General features: G+C 52.5%; 1 protein-coding gene across 1 annotated transcript in view; it reads right to left on the bottom strand.

Moving 5' to 3' along the window:
* Positions 1 to 502: 502 nt before the first annotated feature.
* CHST15 (carbohydrate (N-acetylgalactosamine 4-sulfate 6-O) sulfotransferase 15) overlaps positions 503 to 17,742 on the bottom strand; it is a 30,200-nt gene continuing 12,960 nt past the window's right edge. Inside the window, exons 5-7 of the mRNA XM_006880141.1 lie at positions 7,117 to 7,273; positions 3,388 to 3,535; positions 503 to 693 (exon numbers count right to left, since the gene is read on the bottom strand). Of these exons, the coding sequence (XP_006880203.1) occupies positions 503 to 693; positions 3,388 to 3,535; positions 7,117 to 7,273 (496 nt within the window). The remainder of the gene's footprint in view (positions 694 to 3,387; positions 3,536 to 7,116; positions 7,274 to 17,742) is intronic.

Genomic DNA, 17,742 nt, shown 5'->3' with positions numbered 1-17,742 from the left:
ACCCCAAAACCCAACAAAAGTGTCCCAGCTTCCATCCAGCTGAGTCCCAGGGAGCTACACAAAGGCATGTTTCGCAGAGAGTGGGAAGTCTGGGTACCAGCACGTCCTGACCCGTGCCCTCTGGCTGCTTGATCAGATCCCAGATGGACAAACCCCACACCTGCTCTCTCACAAGCAGACACGGCTGCAAGTCCTGGGTGCTTCCTGCCCTCTTCAGTTCCAGCAGTGTGCTGGACACCTCAGCCCAAGCCCTCTAAGTTCTTGGGGTACAGACACAATCTTTGAAGAAGTGCCTTCAGCTAGAGAAGCTTCAAGCGGAGCAGCCTGCAGAGATGTTTGAAGGCGGGAAGAGAATCCTGAAGGCTGGCCATGGAGAGGGAGAGACGCCCTGGCCCCTGGGCTTTGGCCCCTGACGTGAATATTACAGTCCCCTGCAAAGGGAGATTTTCAAGTCACAGCCGTGCTATCATCCTCAGCACAGGCTGGGGACAGCAACAGGCCCTCACGTCTTTTTCCACACAAACGCTTCGTCTGCGAGGATCTGGGCCAGCCTGGCATTGAAGGGCCCGTAGAAGTCCTGTAGGATCTTCTGAGTGACCGGCCACATGGGCCCCAGGTTCCGGTCCTCCGGGCGTCGTGCGTTCGAGGCGGGGCTCTTGGTCATCAGGGCTTCTAGCTTCTCGTTCAGGGGTCCTGCAGAGGGAACAGAAGCCAGTGAGGCACGGAGGAGGCCAGGCGGTGAGAAAAGGCGCCGTGCACCAGCTGCATCCGGTTAAGACGAGAGTGTCCTTTAAGAACGTGTTCGCAGATTAAAATTCCTGAGCTGGGGCCATTTCAGAGCTGGGGGTGGAAGGAGGGCAAACATGGAAGAAGAGGGGCTGTGTGGTGGGTTTGGGCTGCAACCCGAGGTCAGCACAGCCCGTCCAGGGGCCTGGCGCTCGGCTGAGGCCTTTTCCATGGCCTTCACTTCACTTCACCGGCCCTCAGGTAACCGTGAGACACGTTGTCCCTTTGCCTGGACTGGCCTCCTAACCTTCCCTAAGGACCCTGCCAGTGTCCTGCCTGCTTTGGGGTGACTGATGTCCCCCGCTGTGGTGCGGCCATGGGAAGGAGGTGAGGGGGGAGGTCCCTGACGCTCCACCAGCCAGGATGCCCCAGGGGGAGGCCCCCAGACACCACCTGGCCCTGTGTCCCTGAAGCATTGCCTTCCACTGGCTCATCCCTCCCCGGAGGAGTCCTGGGGCTGCTACAGTACGTGGAATGACATGACCGTATGACCCACGGCCACCCATCCTAGGGACCACAGGCCAGCCCATCATGTCACAGCTCTGACCCAAAGCCACCCCAGGGCCAGAGCAGAGCTGTGCTCCTCAGGGATTTTAATGGCTGATTTCTGGAAATTGGTTTCCAAGTATTTCTTCTGAGGCTGCCCATGGTGGTGTTAGGTGCCGCAGAGTCCTGTACGACTCACAGTAACCCTATGGAGCCAAACCCCCAACGTTTTGGTTTGAGGTTGAGCCACACACCACTGAGATCACAGAAAGCTAATCTCACACCCAGGAGAAAAATAAGACGTCACTTCTATCATGTTCTCAAACCCAAACCCAGTGCCATTGCATCGGTTCCAACTCTGACAGAGGGCTGTACCAGGGTTTCCAGGAGTGTAATGTCCTATCTCCCTGTCTTTCCAATCTATATGCAGAACAGATTATCCGTGAGGCTAGGCTCTATGAGTAGAAGTGTGGCATCAGGATTGGAGGATAGACTCATCAACAACCTGCATTATGCAGATGGCACAACCCTGCTTGCTGAAACTGAGGAGGACCTGAGGCACCTGCTGCAGAAGGTCAAGGACTGCAGCCTTCAGTATGGATTGAAGCTCAATATCAAGAAAACAAAGATTCTCACCACTGACTGGCAGTGGTGAGGAAGCTAATTGGCAGCATCATGATAGATGGCGATAGACTGAGATTGTTAAGAGCTTCAGGTTGCTTGACTCCACAATCAACACTACTGGTACTAGAAGCCAGGAAATTAAAAGACAAATTTTATTGGCAAAGTCTTCTATCAGAGACCTCTCCAAAGTACTGAAGAGCAACAAAGTCAGTCTGGAGACTAAGGTGTGCCTGATCCAGGCTATGCTTCAGAAAGCTGGGGATGATAGAAAGAGGATTGATGTCTTTGAGCTGTGGTGCTGGAGAAGAGTGTTGAATATACCATGGACTGCCAGGAGAACAAACAGGTTCATCCTAGATAGGATGAGACCAGCTGCTCCTTGGAGGCAAGGATTGTGAAGCTTCATGTGACATACTTTGGACATGTGACAACGAGGGACCAGTGCTTGGAGAGGGATGTCATGCTTAGGAGGGTGGAGGGACAGCTCAGGAGGGGAAGACCCTCTATGAGATGAACTGATTCAGTGACTGGGGTAATGGGGATAGGTGTGTCAGAGACATTAAGATTGGCATAGGATAGAGCAGGGTTTAGGGCTGTTGTACATACGGTCGCTATGAGTCACAGACAACTTAACAGTACAAAACAACAATGTTCACAGAGGCAGCTGCCACACCTTCCTGCAGGGGTCAGGCTGGTGGGTCCAGACCTTACCACAGCATCACCAGCTCACCAAGAAAAGGAAAAACAGTCAAATAGCAATGTTGTTGTTGTTGTTATGTGCCTGTCAAATAGCAACAGGATGGGGAAAGACTTAGAGGAACACAAAGACGAGGGAGGGCCTAGCGTGTGTCCCAAGAAAAGGTAGCTGGTCCAGATTCAGTCTGTCCATGGGACCGGCCTCAGGCTTTCCATCCGTCTTGGATACCAAGAGCTCCCACCTCTCCCTCTTCCAAGAAGCCCACCCACACATGCACGGATAGCTGAGGCTCAGGAGACAGGTGCTGAACAGTGTCAGATTACCCGCTAAGGGCGGTGAGCGTGGATTACTCATGTCTATTTACTCATCTGCACTGAGCAATTCCACAGTTCTCACCACATCAAAGATACTGCTTCCAGATGTGGCTGGCATCTGTCTCTCTCCCAGCCCGAGGGTCCCTTTCTACAGAGTAAAGCCTGTTTTCATATTTCCAATACTTGATAGAGATAGAAGCCTCAACAGGAAAAGGTGTGCACAGGCTTACTTTTGTTCAGTTACTAACGTGTGGTGAATGTTAAGTTTAAGTAGCTGTGTGCTCAACCCACATACACTGCTCACTGCAGACTAGTAAATGCAGGGAAGATGGCTAAGCCTGGGCTTGCCTTGCTTAGTGGGGGCCCTCCCTTGGTGCCACATCAGCCCCCCAGCTGGGCCACCCCCTCCCACCTCTCAGAGGCCTCCTAGCCTCCCTCAGCCAACTCCCCTCTTTCCCACCCACAGCCCAGCATCCATACCAAGGTTTAGGAACTCGAAGACCCTGTGCATGGTGGACTTGACATTGGACGCGTGGTCTTCCAGGCGAAGAATGAGGAACTGCTCTTTACTGAAGACACTGAGCCAGTCCAGGAGGTACACAGCATACAACCCCACCTGGAGCCTCACCTGGGACCAAGGAGACAGCGATGAGATTCCAGGAACAAACTCTACCTCCTCTCCTCGCACCAGAAGGCATTCCACAAGTGTTACTCTTATAATACCACCAAAGCGTTACACTTGTAAATGGTGGAGGCAGATTGTAAGGCAAATCTTGATCCACGGCCACAGAGAACTCATAGAGAACTCTCGTGATTGTGGGGTTTATTCGGGAAGGTTCGGGAACAGTTAAGATGCACCCAGGTTTATTAGGGAAGGTTCGGGGGCAGTTAGGATACACCTGGATTTATTAGGAAAGGTTTGGGTAAGATGCACCCAGGTTTATTAGGGAAGGTTCGGGAGCAGTTAGGAGGCACCCTGGTTTATTAGGGAAGGTTCAGGAGCAGTTAGGAGGCACCCTGGTTTATTAGGGAGGTTTGGGAGCAGTTAGGAAGCACCTCGGTTTATTAGGGAAGGTTTGGGAGCAGTTAGGAGGCACTCCAGTTTATTAGGGAAGGTTCAGGAGCAGTTAGGATACACCTGGTTTTATTAGGGAAGGTTTGGGAGCAGTTAGGAGGCACCCCAGTTTATTAGGGAAGGTTCAGGAGCAGTTAGGATGCACCCCTCCAGTAAAGACGGCCTCTTCTCAGTTTTGCTAAAGGCAAGCCTCTCTCTGATCTGAGCTCCCAAGGCCAGGCCTTCACCCTCAGGCCCTGTTACACGGCTCCTTTCTCAATTTGCTGTCAAGTCAGAACTCTCCCAGCTGACCGTCCAGCAGCTTTCTGGGGGGCTGTATACCACGCAGGAGGAGTGGCTGGTGGCACCACCTGTATGTGAACAGCCTAGCTCCCCACGGACTAGGCCACCAGAGCTCTTGCCAAGTTCTGTAGCTCTGCTCGCCAGCTCTGAGGGTCAACATGCTGGCAATGCCCAGGACTATCTGTTCACGGGCAGCCAGACTCCTGCTGACAGTACGCAGCCTTCGTCCTCTGCGGGCCAGGAGCCTGCAGCTCAGTTTGGCACTGGCCTCAGCTCCCGGCCACCTCTGCTGCCACTACACTTTACCTCCCGAGGCTTCAGCACACTCATTCTCTGCTGCTACAGCCCATGGTCACTGGTTCAGGCAGAGCTCTTGGGCCCAAAGGCCACTCTGCACTCTTCGGTTCTTCCTTTCTGACAACGGTCACATATCCGTTTTCTGCCCACGGGCCAGCTAACTAGCAAAGCCGAACTGACCAGTCCCCACCTTAGCATTCTACCCTGTCCGTTGGGGACCTGGAAGGTGTCACCATTTCTACATTCCCAGTGAACCAGTCCCCGTGGAGGCCAAGCTCACAGCCCGTTAGTTCTACCCACCCATGTAGGGAGTCACCAGGCCAGTCACATCGAGCAAGTCACCATGGCAGACTGTGGACATCTGGCCAAAGACCCTGAACGTTCAGTGCAGGCAGCGTCACCTCTGTGCTCCTGCTCCATCTCATTATTGCCTAACGATGTGGGAGGCCACAGAGGAAGGAAAACAAAGGATGCACCACCTCCAAAATTCATCAGGAGCAGTCAGCCAGTGTGGCCGCCGCCTCGTGCACAAGCCTGTGCTGCGGCCAGGCTCACTCGGCAGGTGCGCCGGCCCCTGAGGTCCCACTGCCCATCAGCCTAGAGCTCCAGGCCCAGAACACGGAATGAAGGCAAGTGGGAAGCAACGAAGGGAAGTGTGACGAAGGCATCATCCTCCACTTCCTCCCACTTACAGCAACCTTGTAAAGCAGCAGCATCGCCCCCTTTCACGGCCAAGGACGCGAGAGCCTTGGAGAAATGAGAAACTGACAAATGGACAAGCTGGGAATTGAACCCACACTTCCAATCTTCCTTCTCCTTGACAGGATTTCTCATTTGTCCAAGTGCCTCTTACAATTTCTTTGTTAAACCATTAACTCTCACGAGTCAGCCTGGTATTTCCTGCCCCCTTGCATCCTACCCAGACCAAGTGTCCTGCCTTTCAGATGAGATGCCCTTGGTAACAAGAAAGACAGAGTAAAGCTTTTTGGCCTTGAACTCCAGCTTTCCTCAGAAAGCCTTACACCACTACGTCAAACTCTTTGTCTAACCCCACACACCCCAGCATAGCCACGCGCTGGGCAGGTGGCCATACCAGCTTCACTTCACAAGGCTCGTCTGCTGCACCTGACCCTACAGATGAAGCACTCACAGGGGAGCGTGGAGCGCCAGAAGAACCAAGAAATCCATCTGGAAGGTGCCGCCAGAATGTGCGAGAGGCAAGGATGGCGAGACTTTACGTCACACACGTCAGACATTGTATCTGCACTAGCCAGTCCCTAGAGAAAGATGTCATTCTCGGAAAAGTAGAGGGTCACTGAAAGAGAGGATGACCTTCAATGAGATGGATGGACATGGGGACTGCAGAGATGGGCTCGAGCATGCAGAGTGAGGACAGTGAGGACCAGGCACTGTTTCATTCCCTTGTACCTGGGTCTCTAAGTTAGAGCCGATGTAATGAACTTGAACATGGCAGAGAGAGGGAGGACAGTGGGGATCAGGCAGTGTTTCGTTCCCTTGTACCTGGGTCTCTAAGTTAGAGCCGATGTGATGAACTTGAACATGGCAGAGTATGTGGACAGTGAGGACCAGAGAGTTTTGTTCCCTTGTACCTGGGTCTCTAAGTTAGAGCCGATGTGATGAACTTGAACATGGCAGAGAGAGTGAGGAGGTCAGAACAGGGCAAAGTTGGGATCTGCTGTTCACGGAGTCGCTCAGGGCAGCAGTTGACTGGATGACACCTCAACAAGGCCAGTGAGAGCAGCTCTAGGGACAGTCGGTCAGCTGCTGCAATGCTAACCAAAGGCCACACCTCTCCAGCCGTCTGAGTCCGCCAGGTGCTCTGGAGAAGGAAGGTGGGCAGTCACTTCCTGTGCAATTTACAGCTTCCAACCGCCAAAAGGTCAGCTGTGAGTTGGTTCTGACTCAATGGCAATGAGTTTGATGGCCAATGGCAGGGGACGAGCAGAAGAAAATGACCCCAGTTCTCATTACTAAGAGCTTCATGTGCTTGAAAAAGAAACAAGGCAAAGCTGAAGTAACAGTACAAAAGCAAGGGCGTATGGACGCATTCCTGATGGGAAAGCAAGAGGCGAGGATAATATGGATAATACGCTTCAATTGAGACCCAGTGGGTAATTTTTCAAACCAACAAAACACTCCACCATTAGTGAGGACACTGCAGACAACGGGAAAGCCGGCTGTCCTGGCTCGCGTCTGCCAGTTCTAATTGCGGGGTGTGTTTTCCGAGTGGCACTACATGGTAATCTCCCTAAACTCACCCTCCTCTTCTCTCGGAAGGAGGAGGCAGCTTGGTGATTTGGATGAGCAGCGGGAAGGAAGGAGCGAGGCAGTGAAAGGGCCCATCTGCATCCCAGTTCCTCCATCTGTGGTTTTTTTGCTTCTGCATTGGCCAGCTCTCCAAGGTGATGCTAGCCCGCCTTTGCACACTAAGACATGGCTCTGTGTTTACAGCTCAAATCCTGAGTCACGAGGCTACATGCATCTAACAACCCAACAGCCCAGGAGGCCAGAGTGCAGGGGTCAGGGGAACCTACCGGCATGGCGTTGTTCAGAGTGTTGTTGTAGACACAGGCACGCAGTGAGTAATCGAGCATGCAGTTTTCAAACAGCTGCAGGGCCTCGGCCACTTTCTCGTGGAAGTCGTCTGCAGATTTATTCGAACTTGCAAAGTAGAGATAGTCTGAGTACAGCCTGAAACACAATACATGCATCTCTTTACCGCCCACGGATGGGAAATCACACCACTGGGGGACCGTGGAAACGCAAGCACGATTACACGCCCTCGTTTTCTCCATGAAAATGCAACCATAGCTCCTGGGTGCCGAGCCACCTCCCGCCTCCCCACCCTCTGCAGCTGGGCAGGATTCCAACATGTCTACACTGGTCCCAGACACGCTCCCAGCGGGCGTTTTTGTTCTCGGAGCCACCTCAGGCGAACACTCTGTTTTCACAGGAACAGGAGCTCACAAACGGCGCCAGAGCACAAAGCTGGTGCCACGGCCAAGAGGGGCCATGAAAATTGCATGCACCTTCCGGTGACTGGTGGAGGCAACAAAGCAGGGGCACTTGTGCCAACGCCTCGTGAGCCCTGGTCCTGGAGATGCTTCTGCAAGAGAAGTTACACGTGGCCTTCTAGACAGGTCCGAGTGCCAAGTGTTGGCACCTCCACATCCCTATACACACCTGTAGACCAATCTGCTTATTCCAGGAACACGGGCCACTGAATTGAGTCTCAGGCATGGTGAAACCCATGTGTGTCAGAGTGTCCAACAGGTATTAAATGGCTCATTTTTTTTTAAAAAATAGATTACCTGGTGTTTACTCCGAGCCACCATTTGCACCACTGAGGGATATATTATTGTTAGGTCCCACTGAGCGGAGTATTACTCATAGCGACCCTGTCTATGAACAAGAGACCTGAACCCTGTCCTATCCCGTGACATCCTCATCTTCTCTGGCACAACTGAGCCCGTTGCTGCAGTCAATGTGTCAATCCATAAGGTTGAAGGTCTTCCTCTCTTTCCCTGACCAAGGAAAAGAGGCCTCTTTTTTCCACCTTTCCAAGCAGAAGAGTCTCTCTTAACAACATATGGTATATGCACCTGTATATCCAGCAGCAGCTCTAAGACGCAAAGACGGACGGTCTCTTCCCATACGATTTACAGCCTCTGAAAACCAGTGGAGGGTCAGCTATGAGTCAGCCTTACCTCAGGGTAATTGGGGGGAGTGTTACAGCAGTGGGCTCACGCACAGCCGCTGTTGTGGGGATGGCAGAGGCCCCAGTGGGGCTGTTTCTGTTGTGCTTGGGTCACTAACATCAGAACAACCACATGGCACCTACCAACAATGTCGTGTAACAACGTCTCCGTATGTGAACTGCATGCAGAGGCCTACTAGCTTTTCCTCTTTTTTATTTGTATAGAGGGTAATGATATTTTCATGTTTTCAAAAATCACTCCTTTGTTTGCTTCGGGCCTTTCTCAGCTGCTCCCTTTGCAGGCTCTCACTTCCTCATAACCCCAGTGCCCCTCCCAGCAACTCTGCACGTGCGCGCATGCGCGCGCGCGCACACACACACACACACACACACACACACACACACACACACTCACACACACACACTCTCACACACAAAGCTCACGACTGTGTCTGCACCTCCAGCTGGGGTGAAGCCGGGCTGATGCAGAACCTGCCCCCTCGCTCAGCACGCTCACATGAACGCCTGTGAAAATCAGAGTCGCTTGTTGCCCCAGAAAAGCAGTAATGCCCCTTCCCTGGCATCCTGTGCATGAACAATGATCAAAACAGGAGGCAAAGGATCCTCATGGCAGGAGCTCGCCCAGCTGTCTCAGCTCACACAGCATGCCTTTACCCAAAACCAAACCCGGTGCCACGGAACCAACCCGACTCATGGAGACCGCTGTGGGTCAGAAGTGACGTGACCTCTCACCTGCTGACTTACTGTAAGGTTCATTTCTTCTGAGGCAGCATTGATTTGCTCGAACCTATAATCATTAGAACATCACCATTCGTGCCAACCAGGGCTTCTGTCTTCCAACCAGCCTTTTAGGATTCACCCAGGCTAATGTCTGCAGTGGACATCTAGTTAGGGGGCGTGAAATGTCTGGGAGCTGCCCGCTGAGGTCCAGAGCCCGGGCATGGGAAGGGCAGTATGTGTGTGCCAGCCAGGCCAGCCAAATGCTCTAAAGGCCACTATTCAGGACCAGTCATTAAAGTTGGTTGGTGACGAGTGCAGTCAGCAGAGCCTTGCTCATCAAAGAGCACTTCCCAGGATGACACCCTGTACGATGTCTCTCGTGCCCCCAACATCAGCTGTGTCTTCTCCTTCTTAGCCAGCAAAGGCACCAAGGCCAGCCTGCCTCACCTGTCACTATAGGGGGCTTCTAATTACTATCACATGAAAGACAGGTCCACGGCAACTGTCAAAAGAATGTCACAGAGGACCTGCACCTCAGAAGCAAGGACAGCGTCTAACATACCATGGACTCTTTATCAGGAGAGGCCGGTCCTTAGAAAAGGACATCATTCCTGGTAAAGCAGAGGTCAGTGACAAAGAGAGGCCTCTAAATGAGATGGACTGACAGTGTTGGTAACAACAGCTCAAACATGACAATCAGTGACTGCGATGATGGCAGACAGATGGGCAGTGTTATGTCCGATTGTTCACAGGGTTGCTCTGAGCCATAACAGCCTTCTTGACACTCAACAACATGAAGAAAAGATGAATACATTGCCCATCCAGATATGCATGGACTTCCACAACCCCTGATGAATGCTCTTGTCTGCTCACTGGCCACTGTGTGCCCTCTGGCCTCACTCTGTCCATTGGTCCTTGTTGTGCCTGCCGGCCCAGGGCTCTGCCCGCTGGCCCCTGTGTGTCTGCTGGCCCCCGCTCTACCCACTGGCCTCCTTGTCTGCTCGCTGGCCCCCCTCTGCCCATTGGTCCTTGTTCTGCCCGCTGGCCCCTTTCTGCCCGCTGGTCCAGAGTCCCCGCTCAGTCCTTTTTCACCACTCTCTCATTTCACCTAGTTGTCCCTCCCACAGAGAACCGCCCTTTCCAAACAATCTGTGTGGGACACACAGGCCTGCCAAGGACTTCATAAACATCTCCCAAGAAACAAACAGTTCCCACATTGCACCTCTCAGCCTGAGGGCTCTTCTCTCACCAGCAACAGGACGGGCCCTCCCAAGGCGGTCACCCCTGGACGGCCCTCCAAGGACATCTTACAAAGCCCCAGGCTGTCCTCCCAGGGCCCCTGGTGTCTGAGGCCACCCTCTGCCCCCAGTGGTTGCACAGTTCAGGCCCATTAAAGTGACCTCACGTACCCTCAGGGCCCACAGACGGTGTGCAGACACACCCACACAGTCTTGGGGACACGCTGTGGAATTTGTGGGGAGTTAGTGACAGTGAAGCCACTCTGCCTCCCTCAGCCCAACTGGGACAATTCAGAATCCACAGAGCCTTAAAAAAAGAAAAGGGCAAAGTGAAGGAGAAAGGGGGAACAAGAGTCTGTGTCCCAGGGCCTTGCTTCTGCCTCGGGGCCTTCCCCCAGTTCTCCTCTCATGTCATGGATACCTCAGCCTGAGGGGCAGCTGGCTCTGGGCACTGGTCCACCTCGAACAGGATGAGTCCCAAATGGGCCCGAGTACTAGGTGCCTCTTCTGCCAAGAACACAAATGTGTGGGAATAAACTGAGGCCTCCACAGGCAGCAGAGGCCACACTGTTAGGGGGCTTTCAGCACAATCTGTGTGCAGGAGTCTCGCGTCAAAGGCGGCAGGAATCCAGGAGCCTGAGCTCGGCTCACCGTCTCCTCTTAATGTTGGTGTCACCAGGTGCCACCACCAGCCTGTGACCCCACCTGGGAAACCTAATCCTAAGAGCCACACACCTCGCCTTCAAACCAACCAGCACAACAGGCTGCACACCTGCACAGAGGTTCAAATGAGGCCACATCAGGAAAAGCACCAGGTTAGAGTCCCTCAGGGGTAACTCAGTGTGAGGTCAGCTCACGTCTGTCCTTGGCCACTGGACTCCACATCACCCCGTGAGGGCACAGGAGGAATGGCGCTCCCTCCCCAGGTCACACATCAAGACCCACCCTCTCTCAACTCACAGCGAACCTCACCTCGGGGCGTCTCCTGAGACTGTAAATCACACAGGACGAGACTGCTTATCTTTCTCCTGCAAAGCAGCCACTGGTGGATTCGAGCCGGCAGAGGGTCATGGCCTTTGGGTTAGCAGTACAACTCCCTACAGATGAGGCCACCAGAGCTCCCTGAAGCTCTCAGGGTGCTCCAGAAACCCTGGGTACATGAACATGCAAGTGATAAACATGTTTACGATTTGCCTCCAGGAGTCCTGGAAGCGCAGTGGTTAAAGCACTTGGCTGTTAACCAAGGTCACCTGCTCACACACCCCCTGCCGCTCCATGAGAGAGAAGTGGCAGCGTGCTCCAGGAACGACCATAGCCGGGATGCCCACGGGACAGCTCTGCCCTGGGCCACAGCAGTCCCTGTGAGCCGGACCCGACCAGATGGGCATTCTCCTCCATCAGGGCAATGGGACTCACTGACGGGTAGTGGGATTCACTCCTCAGAAAACCTGCTCGAGGGCCAGCTGAGTCGGTGTAAAACAACAACCAAACAAAGAAGACCGGCCACCTTTCTCCTGAAGAGAAGCTGACGGCCTTCAGCTGTGCTTTCAGTTAGCAGTCCAACGCTTCATGCACTGTGCCAGCAGGGCTCTTCTGTATAATGTTTTTGTTGTTGTGTGCCGTAGAGTCAGAACCGACTCACAGCTGACCCTCCAGCGAGTGTTCAGAGGCTGTAAATCGCAGGGAAAGAGACTGTCCACCTTTCTCCCACTGAGCAGCTGGTGGGTTCACACCACGTGCCTTTGGGTGGTAAGGCCTCTAAAGTCCCTTAATCCTCACAGCTCTGCACGTAGAACCATCTTCTCCCCACTTCACAGAAGCACCAAGAGGTTAAGCAACTTGCCCGAGGTCACGGTGGGAGCAGCGGAGGTGTCCCCATCTCCTCGAGGACCCTACAGGCACCCCACTGACACCCCTGCTCCTACTCCTGAGGGAAGGAAATCCAGATAAGTAGGTTTCCCGTCCACATACTCAGCCCGATCGTTAAAGCCGAATGACCAAGTCCATGTAAGTGCATGCATTTCAGTAAAAGCCTCATCTGTTTATAGTTTATAGCTACAATAAATTAATTCTTTAACCAGTCCAGTGGGTCGTTTAAAAAACAAATCCATGTATATAAGCACAAAAAGAAAACGACCCCTTAGGTACCGAGACAAAGGGTTGGGTCAGAATCCCAGTCTATTTTTTAATGGAATGACTTCCCCGCCCCTCCTGGCTTGTCCCCATTCAATGTGGACAAGACTATCCTGGTCATTCGTCTTTCTCCACACAAAAGACTGCATGCAGAGCAAACTCAAAACACGGACACAGCGACAGTCCCTCCCCGGCAGCACATGACCTCATGCCAAGCATCCCCTGAAGGAGAAAGGATGTCGCTTGGTTGAAGGTCAGCACATCCCGTCACTTCTCCCCATTCAACAGGCCGCCTCTGAGGTTAAGAGACAAACCATCTACCATCTACAAATGGAGGGCAGAGGGAGGCTGCGGGCAGCACTTAAAACAAGAGTCTTCTCCACTTGACAATTGGATTAAACCAAGAAGAAGTCTGCCTGTAATTGGCAGCTTCTTTTTTTTAATTAACTGGGCCAATTTAGCACAGACGTACTCGAGTATTAAACTGTGATAATCTCCAGCCCAGGGAGACTCAGAGCATGAATTCTCGGCCACAGGAACCGCCCACGAACTTTCCACTGTTCCTCCAGAGAGGAGAAAGGAGCTCACCATCTCTACGCTTCTCTGGAACAGAAATGTGGTTGATGTGACAGTGGGGCAGTGGTGGAATTCTCGCCTTTCATGCAGGGGACTGGGGTTCAATCCGCGGCCAGTGCTCTTCCTGTGTCGTCACCACCGTCTGCCAGGAGAAGCCTATGTGTTGTTATAAGCTGGGCAGGGGTGAGGGGAGCTTCCAGACTAACATAACACTAGGAAGAAAGGTCTGGCGATCTATTTCTGAAAGTCCGCCGATGAAAACACTACAGGAAAACCTACAATGGTCTGGGTCTGCTGTGCATGGGATACCCATGAGGCAACCTCGTAACAACAATCATAACAAGGCCAATATTTTTGAACGCCCTGCCGTTAGGTGTAATCCAGGTGGCACTGCCCCACAGCGACCCTGGGCACAGCAGAACAAACCCGCCTGTCCCTGCACCATCCTCACCTCTCCACCACGCTTGAGGCCACTGCTGCAGCTGACCAATTACTCAAATAAAAGCTAATCGTGAATCTAGAACTGCAATAATTGTTCCCTCCTCTCCAGGCCAACTACCGAAGGCAAAGGCTGGTCCAATCCAGCTGGCAGCAACCCGCAGTCTTTGCAAAAGTTCAAGGTTACAGGAGACTGAGCCCGAGAAGAAATGTGATTCCACTCGGGCTTGCGGTGCCAGTTTCTGCAGGGATCACCTAAACTCACAAGCCTTCTCACCTCACAAGCCTTCGCACCTCACCTGCCTGGGAGAGAGAACGAGCCAGCCATTTCCGCCAGGCCGTCAGTCACACATTCCAGCAAAGAAGAAATGCCTCTTGTTGCATATTTTTCACATGTTTACAAAGCCATGGAGCAGCTGCGGCTGCAAGTAACACACAGACCATGTGCACACAAAGCATCGTGCCCCCGCAGGAGTGAGGCCGGCTGAGGGCGGAAGGGGAGCCTCTCCTGCTACAGGGCGGGGCCCCGTGTCCACAGCAATCAGAGAAAACAGAGAATTAATGGGTAAGTGACTGCCAGGGTAGAAGATCCCAAAGTTGGCCTACATCTGGGCCATGCAGTTCCCTCCTGAGTGCAGGCTGCACCAGGGGACCACAAAAACCAGCCAAGGTAACAGGATGTCACGCGGTGACTCAGGGATAAAAGACTGTGACTTCTCCCCAGCTGGCAGATGCACCCGCTGCTGGTTCGGATGGAGTAGGCGTCGTGCTGGAGAGGCCCACTTGGCAAGAAGCTGAGGGTAGCCTCCATCCAACAGCACCCAAGGAATAGAAACTCATCTCGGCAGCACCTGAGAGATGGAATTCTGCCCAGGAAAGCCTCAGATGGGACCCAGCCCTGGCCACCACCTGGCCTGCAGCCTGTGAGCGTCTCTGAAACGGAAGCTTCTGCTCTCCGACCCACAGAAGCTGTGAACTGGTATGTGCTGTGGTTCTGGCTTACCTGTACCAGAGCAGCTGATGACAGATACAGCAGACAAACCCGTGACTGGCTGGTCGTCAACTACCACCCGCTCCATCCGTCAGCATGATGCGTGTGATCCTATCTCCAACAAAGCCAAGCGTCTGGGTCACCCTTCCCATCACCAGCATGTTCCTGTCTGTCATGGCAGCAACTGTCCCATGCACCTCACCTGAGGTCTGCCCCCGCCTCACCGGCCCTCGACTTCACCAAGCGTGATGTCCTCCCACTGACCCTTCCCGATGGCACGTGTCCGAAGCGAGCAAGTTGGACAATGCTCTACTTGGTCTGTAGGGTTTTCCCTGGTTAGTTCTCAGAAATGGATCAGCAGGCCTTTATTCAGACCTTCCTTGACCTGGATACTCCCCTGAAACATCACCGTGGGGGACCCCGCTGCTGTCTGAGGTGTCTGGGGCCTAGCTTCCAGCATCACTGAGTCATCACGGTACCACAGCTGCCAGGTGATGACGGCCGGCCTGCCCTCCTCCTCCTCAGCACCATCAGTGCAGGTAATGCCTCACTTCTTGGACAAGAAACACACTTCCAGATGGTGGGTGTGGGGTCTCCACCCTTCACAGCGGGGCATTGGTGGCAGAGGCTCAGCTCCCAGCCACGGTGCTAGGGGCTCAACAAACGCGGGCCTGATGAACTATTTCTACTCAGCTGAGGGCCAGGAGGCAAGAAACTTTCCACCCCAGCTCCTCGTATAAATAGAGCATTTGTTCTCAGAAAACAAAGGAAGAAAACAGGCAGGCAGGAGGAAGAGAAAGAGGTAACAAAGAGAGAAAGAGAGAGAAGGGAAATTCTGATCCAGAAGCAGCAAGAGAGTGTCACATTCAAACATTGCATTTTCTCTTCCCTATTCCCACATCTCTCTCTCTCTCCACCCCCGCCACACACCCTGATTAATTTACCTACATTAAGAAAATGTGCTCTCTCTCTCTCAAACACACACACACACACACACACACACACACACACACACACACACACACTGCTTAACACATTTATCTACATTAAGAAAATGTCTGGAAACAAATATACTGAAATACAAATAACAGTTCTGAGTGAGAGTGCCACCTTGGTAATGCAAGAGTTACTAAACACCTGGGAGGTGACCAACCAAAAGGTCAGCAGTGTGAATCCACCAGCTGCTGCACGGGAGAAAGATGTGGCGGTCTGCTCCTGCACAGGCCGCTGTCAGAAACTCTGCCGGGCAGTGCTTCTCTGGCCTACAGGGTTTCTAGGAGTCACAATGGACTATTGGGCAGTGGGGCTTGGATTTGATTTCCTGAGTGAGAGATTATTGGTGTTTTGTTTGTTTTTTTGTTTGTTTCCTTTGCATACTGTCTAAAATCTCCTCAGTCTATATGTTATATTCTTTAACTGGTAAGCGTGTGAGGCTGGAGAGACTAGCCGCCAAGGAAGGAAAGGGTGGGTTAAGACCTGGACAAAGTATGACGATCCAGCCACTCTCTGCAGAGGAGGCTGCCTCCTCGAGGCTGAGACGGTGAGGAAGAAACAGACGCCCCCAAATACTTGAAATAATGGTGAATTTACTCTCAGAGTTAGAAGAGCTTCTCTCTTATGTCCTGGTATTGGGACGTGCGTGGTGGCTGTTGTGGGTACCGTCACTTGGCAGCTGACCCTGCTGACACTCCAGCAGGTTTTCTGAGGCAGTAAACGTCACAGGAGGAGACTGCCCATCTTTCTCCTGCAGAGTGGCTGGTAGATTCGAACCGAGTGCCTTTGGGTTGTCAGTGCAGCTCTTTACCACTAGGCCATGAGAGCTCCATAGGGTTAGAAAGTAGATCAAATTCTTTTCCCAAGATTCCCAGGGCCCAAAGGCACCATCAACAATTTCAGCATCGCCCACACCGCCCCAGCTGCTCTGCACCTGCGGGTCCACATCCTGCTGACACGGCCTCCTCCAAATAAGCCCAGCCCTGATCTTTAAGACAAAGCCCCTCTCTCCTCCATCTGTCCCCCTCTGGTTTCCCCGAAGTGTTGAAAATCACGCAAAGAGCTGACAAATTCCTGAAGTAGCTAATGCTGAGGGAGCCATGGGATACTAAGAACTATGCCAGAAAAATGCCCTGCATGTCCTCCCCCAAGAGTGTCCTGTGAGTCCTGAGGGCACCCCTCAAGCTCTCGTGTCCCTGGTCACATCAGCCAGAGGCTGACGGCCCCAGGGTCAGCGTGCCTGAGGAAACAATCCACAGTTTGTTTAAACACAGCTAGCATTGCCCTAAGAATAATATTTACATAAGAAATTGCAGTAACATTGCAAGTTAAGTTTGTTTATTTAACAGAGAGAGAGAGAGAGAGGCAAAATCTTGTTTGTGAAAAGAAAAAAAGAAGGGCTGCTCTTTAAAACTGCCTTTTCCTACCACACAGGTGAACCCTGGAAAGAGCGCTGCCTGAATGAAGTCAAACACAAAGGAGCAGGCTGTGTATAAAGAAACCTTCATTCTCCTGGAACCCCCATTTTGCGCTTTCAAGTGGGAAGTAGGGGGCTCTGGTGGCCCAGTGGTAAGAAGCTGCAGTGCAATGTGAAAGGCACGTGGTTTGAATCCATCAGTGCTCCGGGGGAGAAGGATGGGCAATGTCTTCCCATGTGATTTATTGCCGCTGCAAACCTGCTGGAGGGTGAGCTGCAGGTCGGTTCCAAAAGTCATTCTTAAGTCAGACAATGGTCTGCAGGTCAGCTCTGTCTGACCCTTCCCTCAGAGCCACGTGGGTGAGTGGACCTTGTGAGGGTCTCTCATCATCTCCAGCAGAAAGGTTACCCTGAATGCCAATTGTATAGCCAGTAAACTCCCATGAATCCTATTATCAACTTAAAGTCACTTTTGTTTTAATAATATGGCACCAGTTACGTGAACTATCTATGTTGGGTAAATGCCCAGGGCTTACAAGTTGTTGGCAGGGGAAGTGGGCATTATCACTGAGGGGCACTAGCTTCTGCTGGGAGAGGAAACGCTCCTGGGAATGGACAGTGGTGCTGGGATGTCCCACAACACAATGAATATGATAATGCCAGTGAATTGTGCACTAAGGCTAACGGGTAATTTTTGCATGTGTCTATATAAAATCACTGACAGTGAAGTCGATTCTGACCCACAGTGATCCTCTGTAGGGTTTCTGAGAATGGAAATCTTTACTGGAGATTTCCTATCTTTCTCTCTTGGAGAGACGAGTGGGTGCAAACTGCTGACCCTTCTGTTAGCAATAAAACAAGTAATGCACTGAATCTGTATATGCGTGTGTGTGTATGTGTGTGTGTGTGTGTGTGTGTGTGTGTGTGTGTGTGTGT

This window comes from Elephantulus edwardii, unplaced genomic scaffold (assembly GCF_000299155.1).
Source record: "Elephantulus edwardii isolate Elephantulus edwardi_28Jun2011 unplaced genomic scaffold, EleEdw1.0 scaffold00006, whole genome shotgun sequence".
Taxonomy (NCBI): domain Eukaryota; kingdom Metazoa; phylum Chordata; class Mammalia; order Macroscelidea; family Macroscelididae; genus Elephantulus; species Elephantulus edwardii.
Note: the sequence above shows the minus strand (reverse complement) of the source record. Positions and strands in the feature narration are given on the sequence as shown.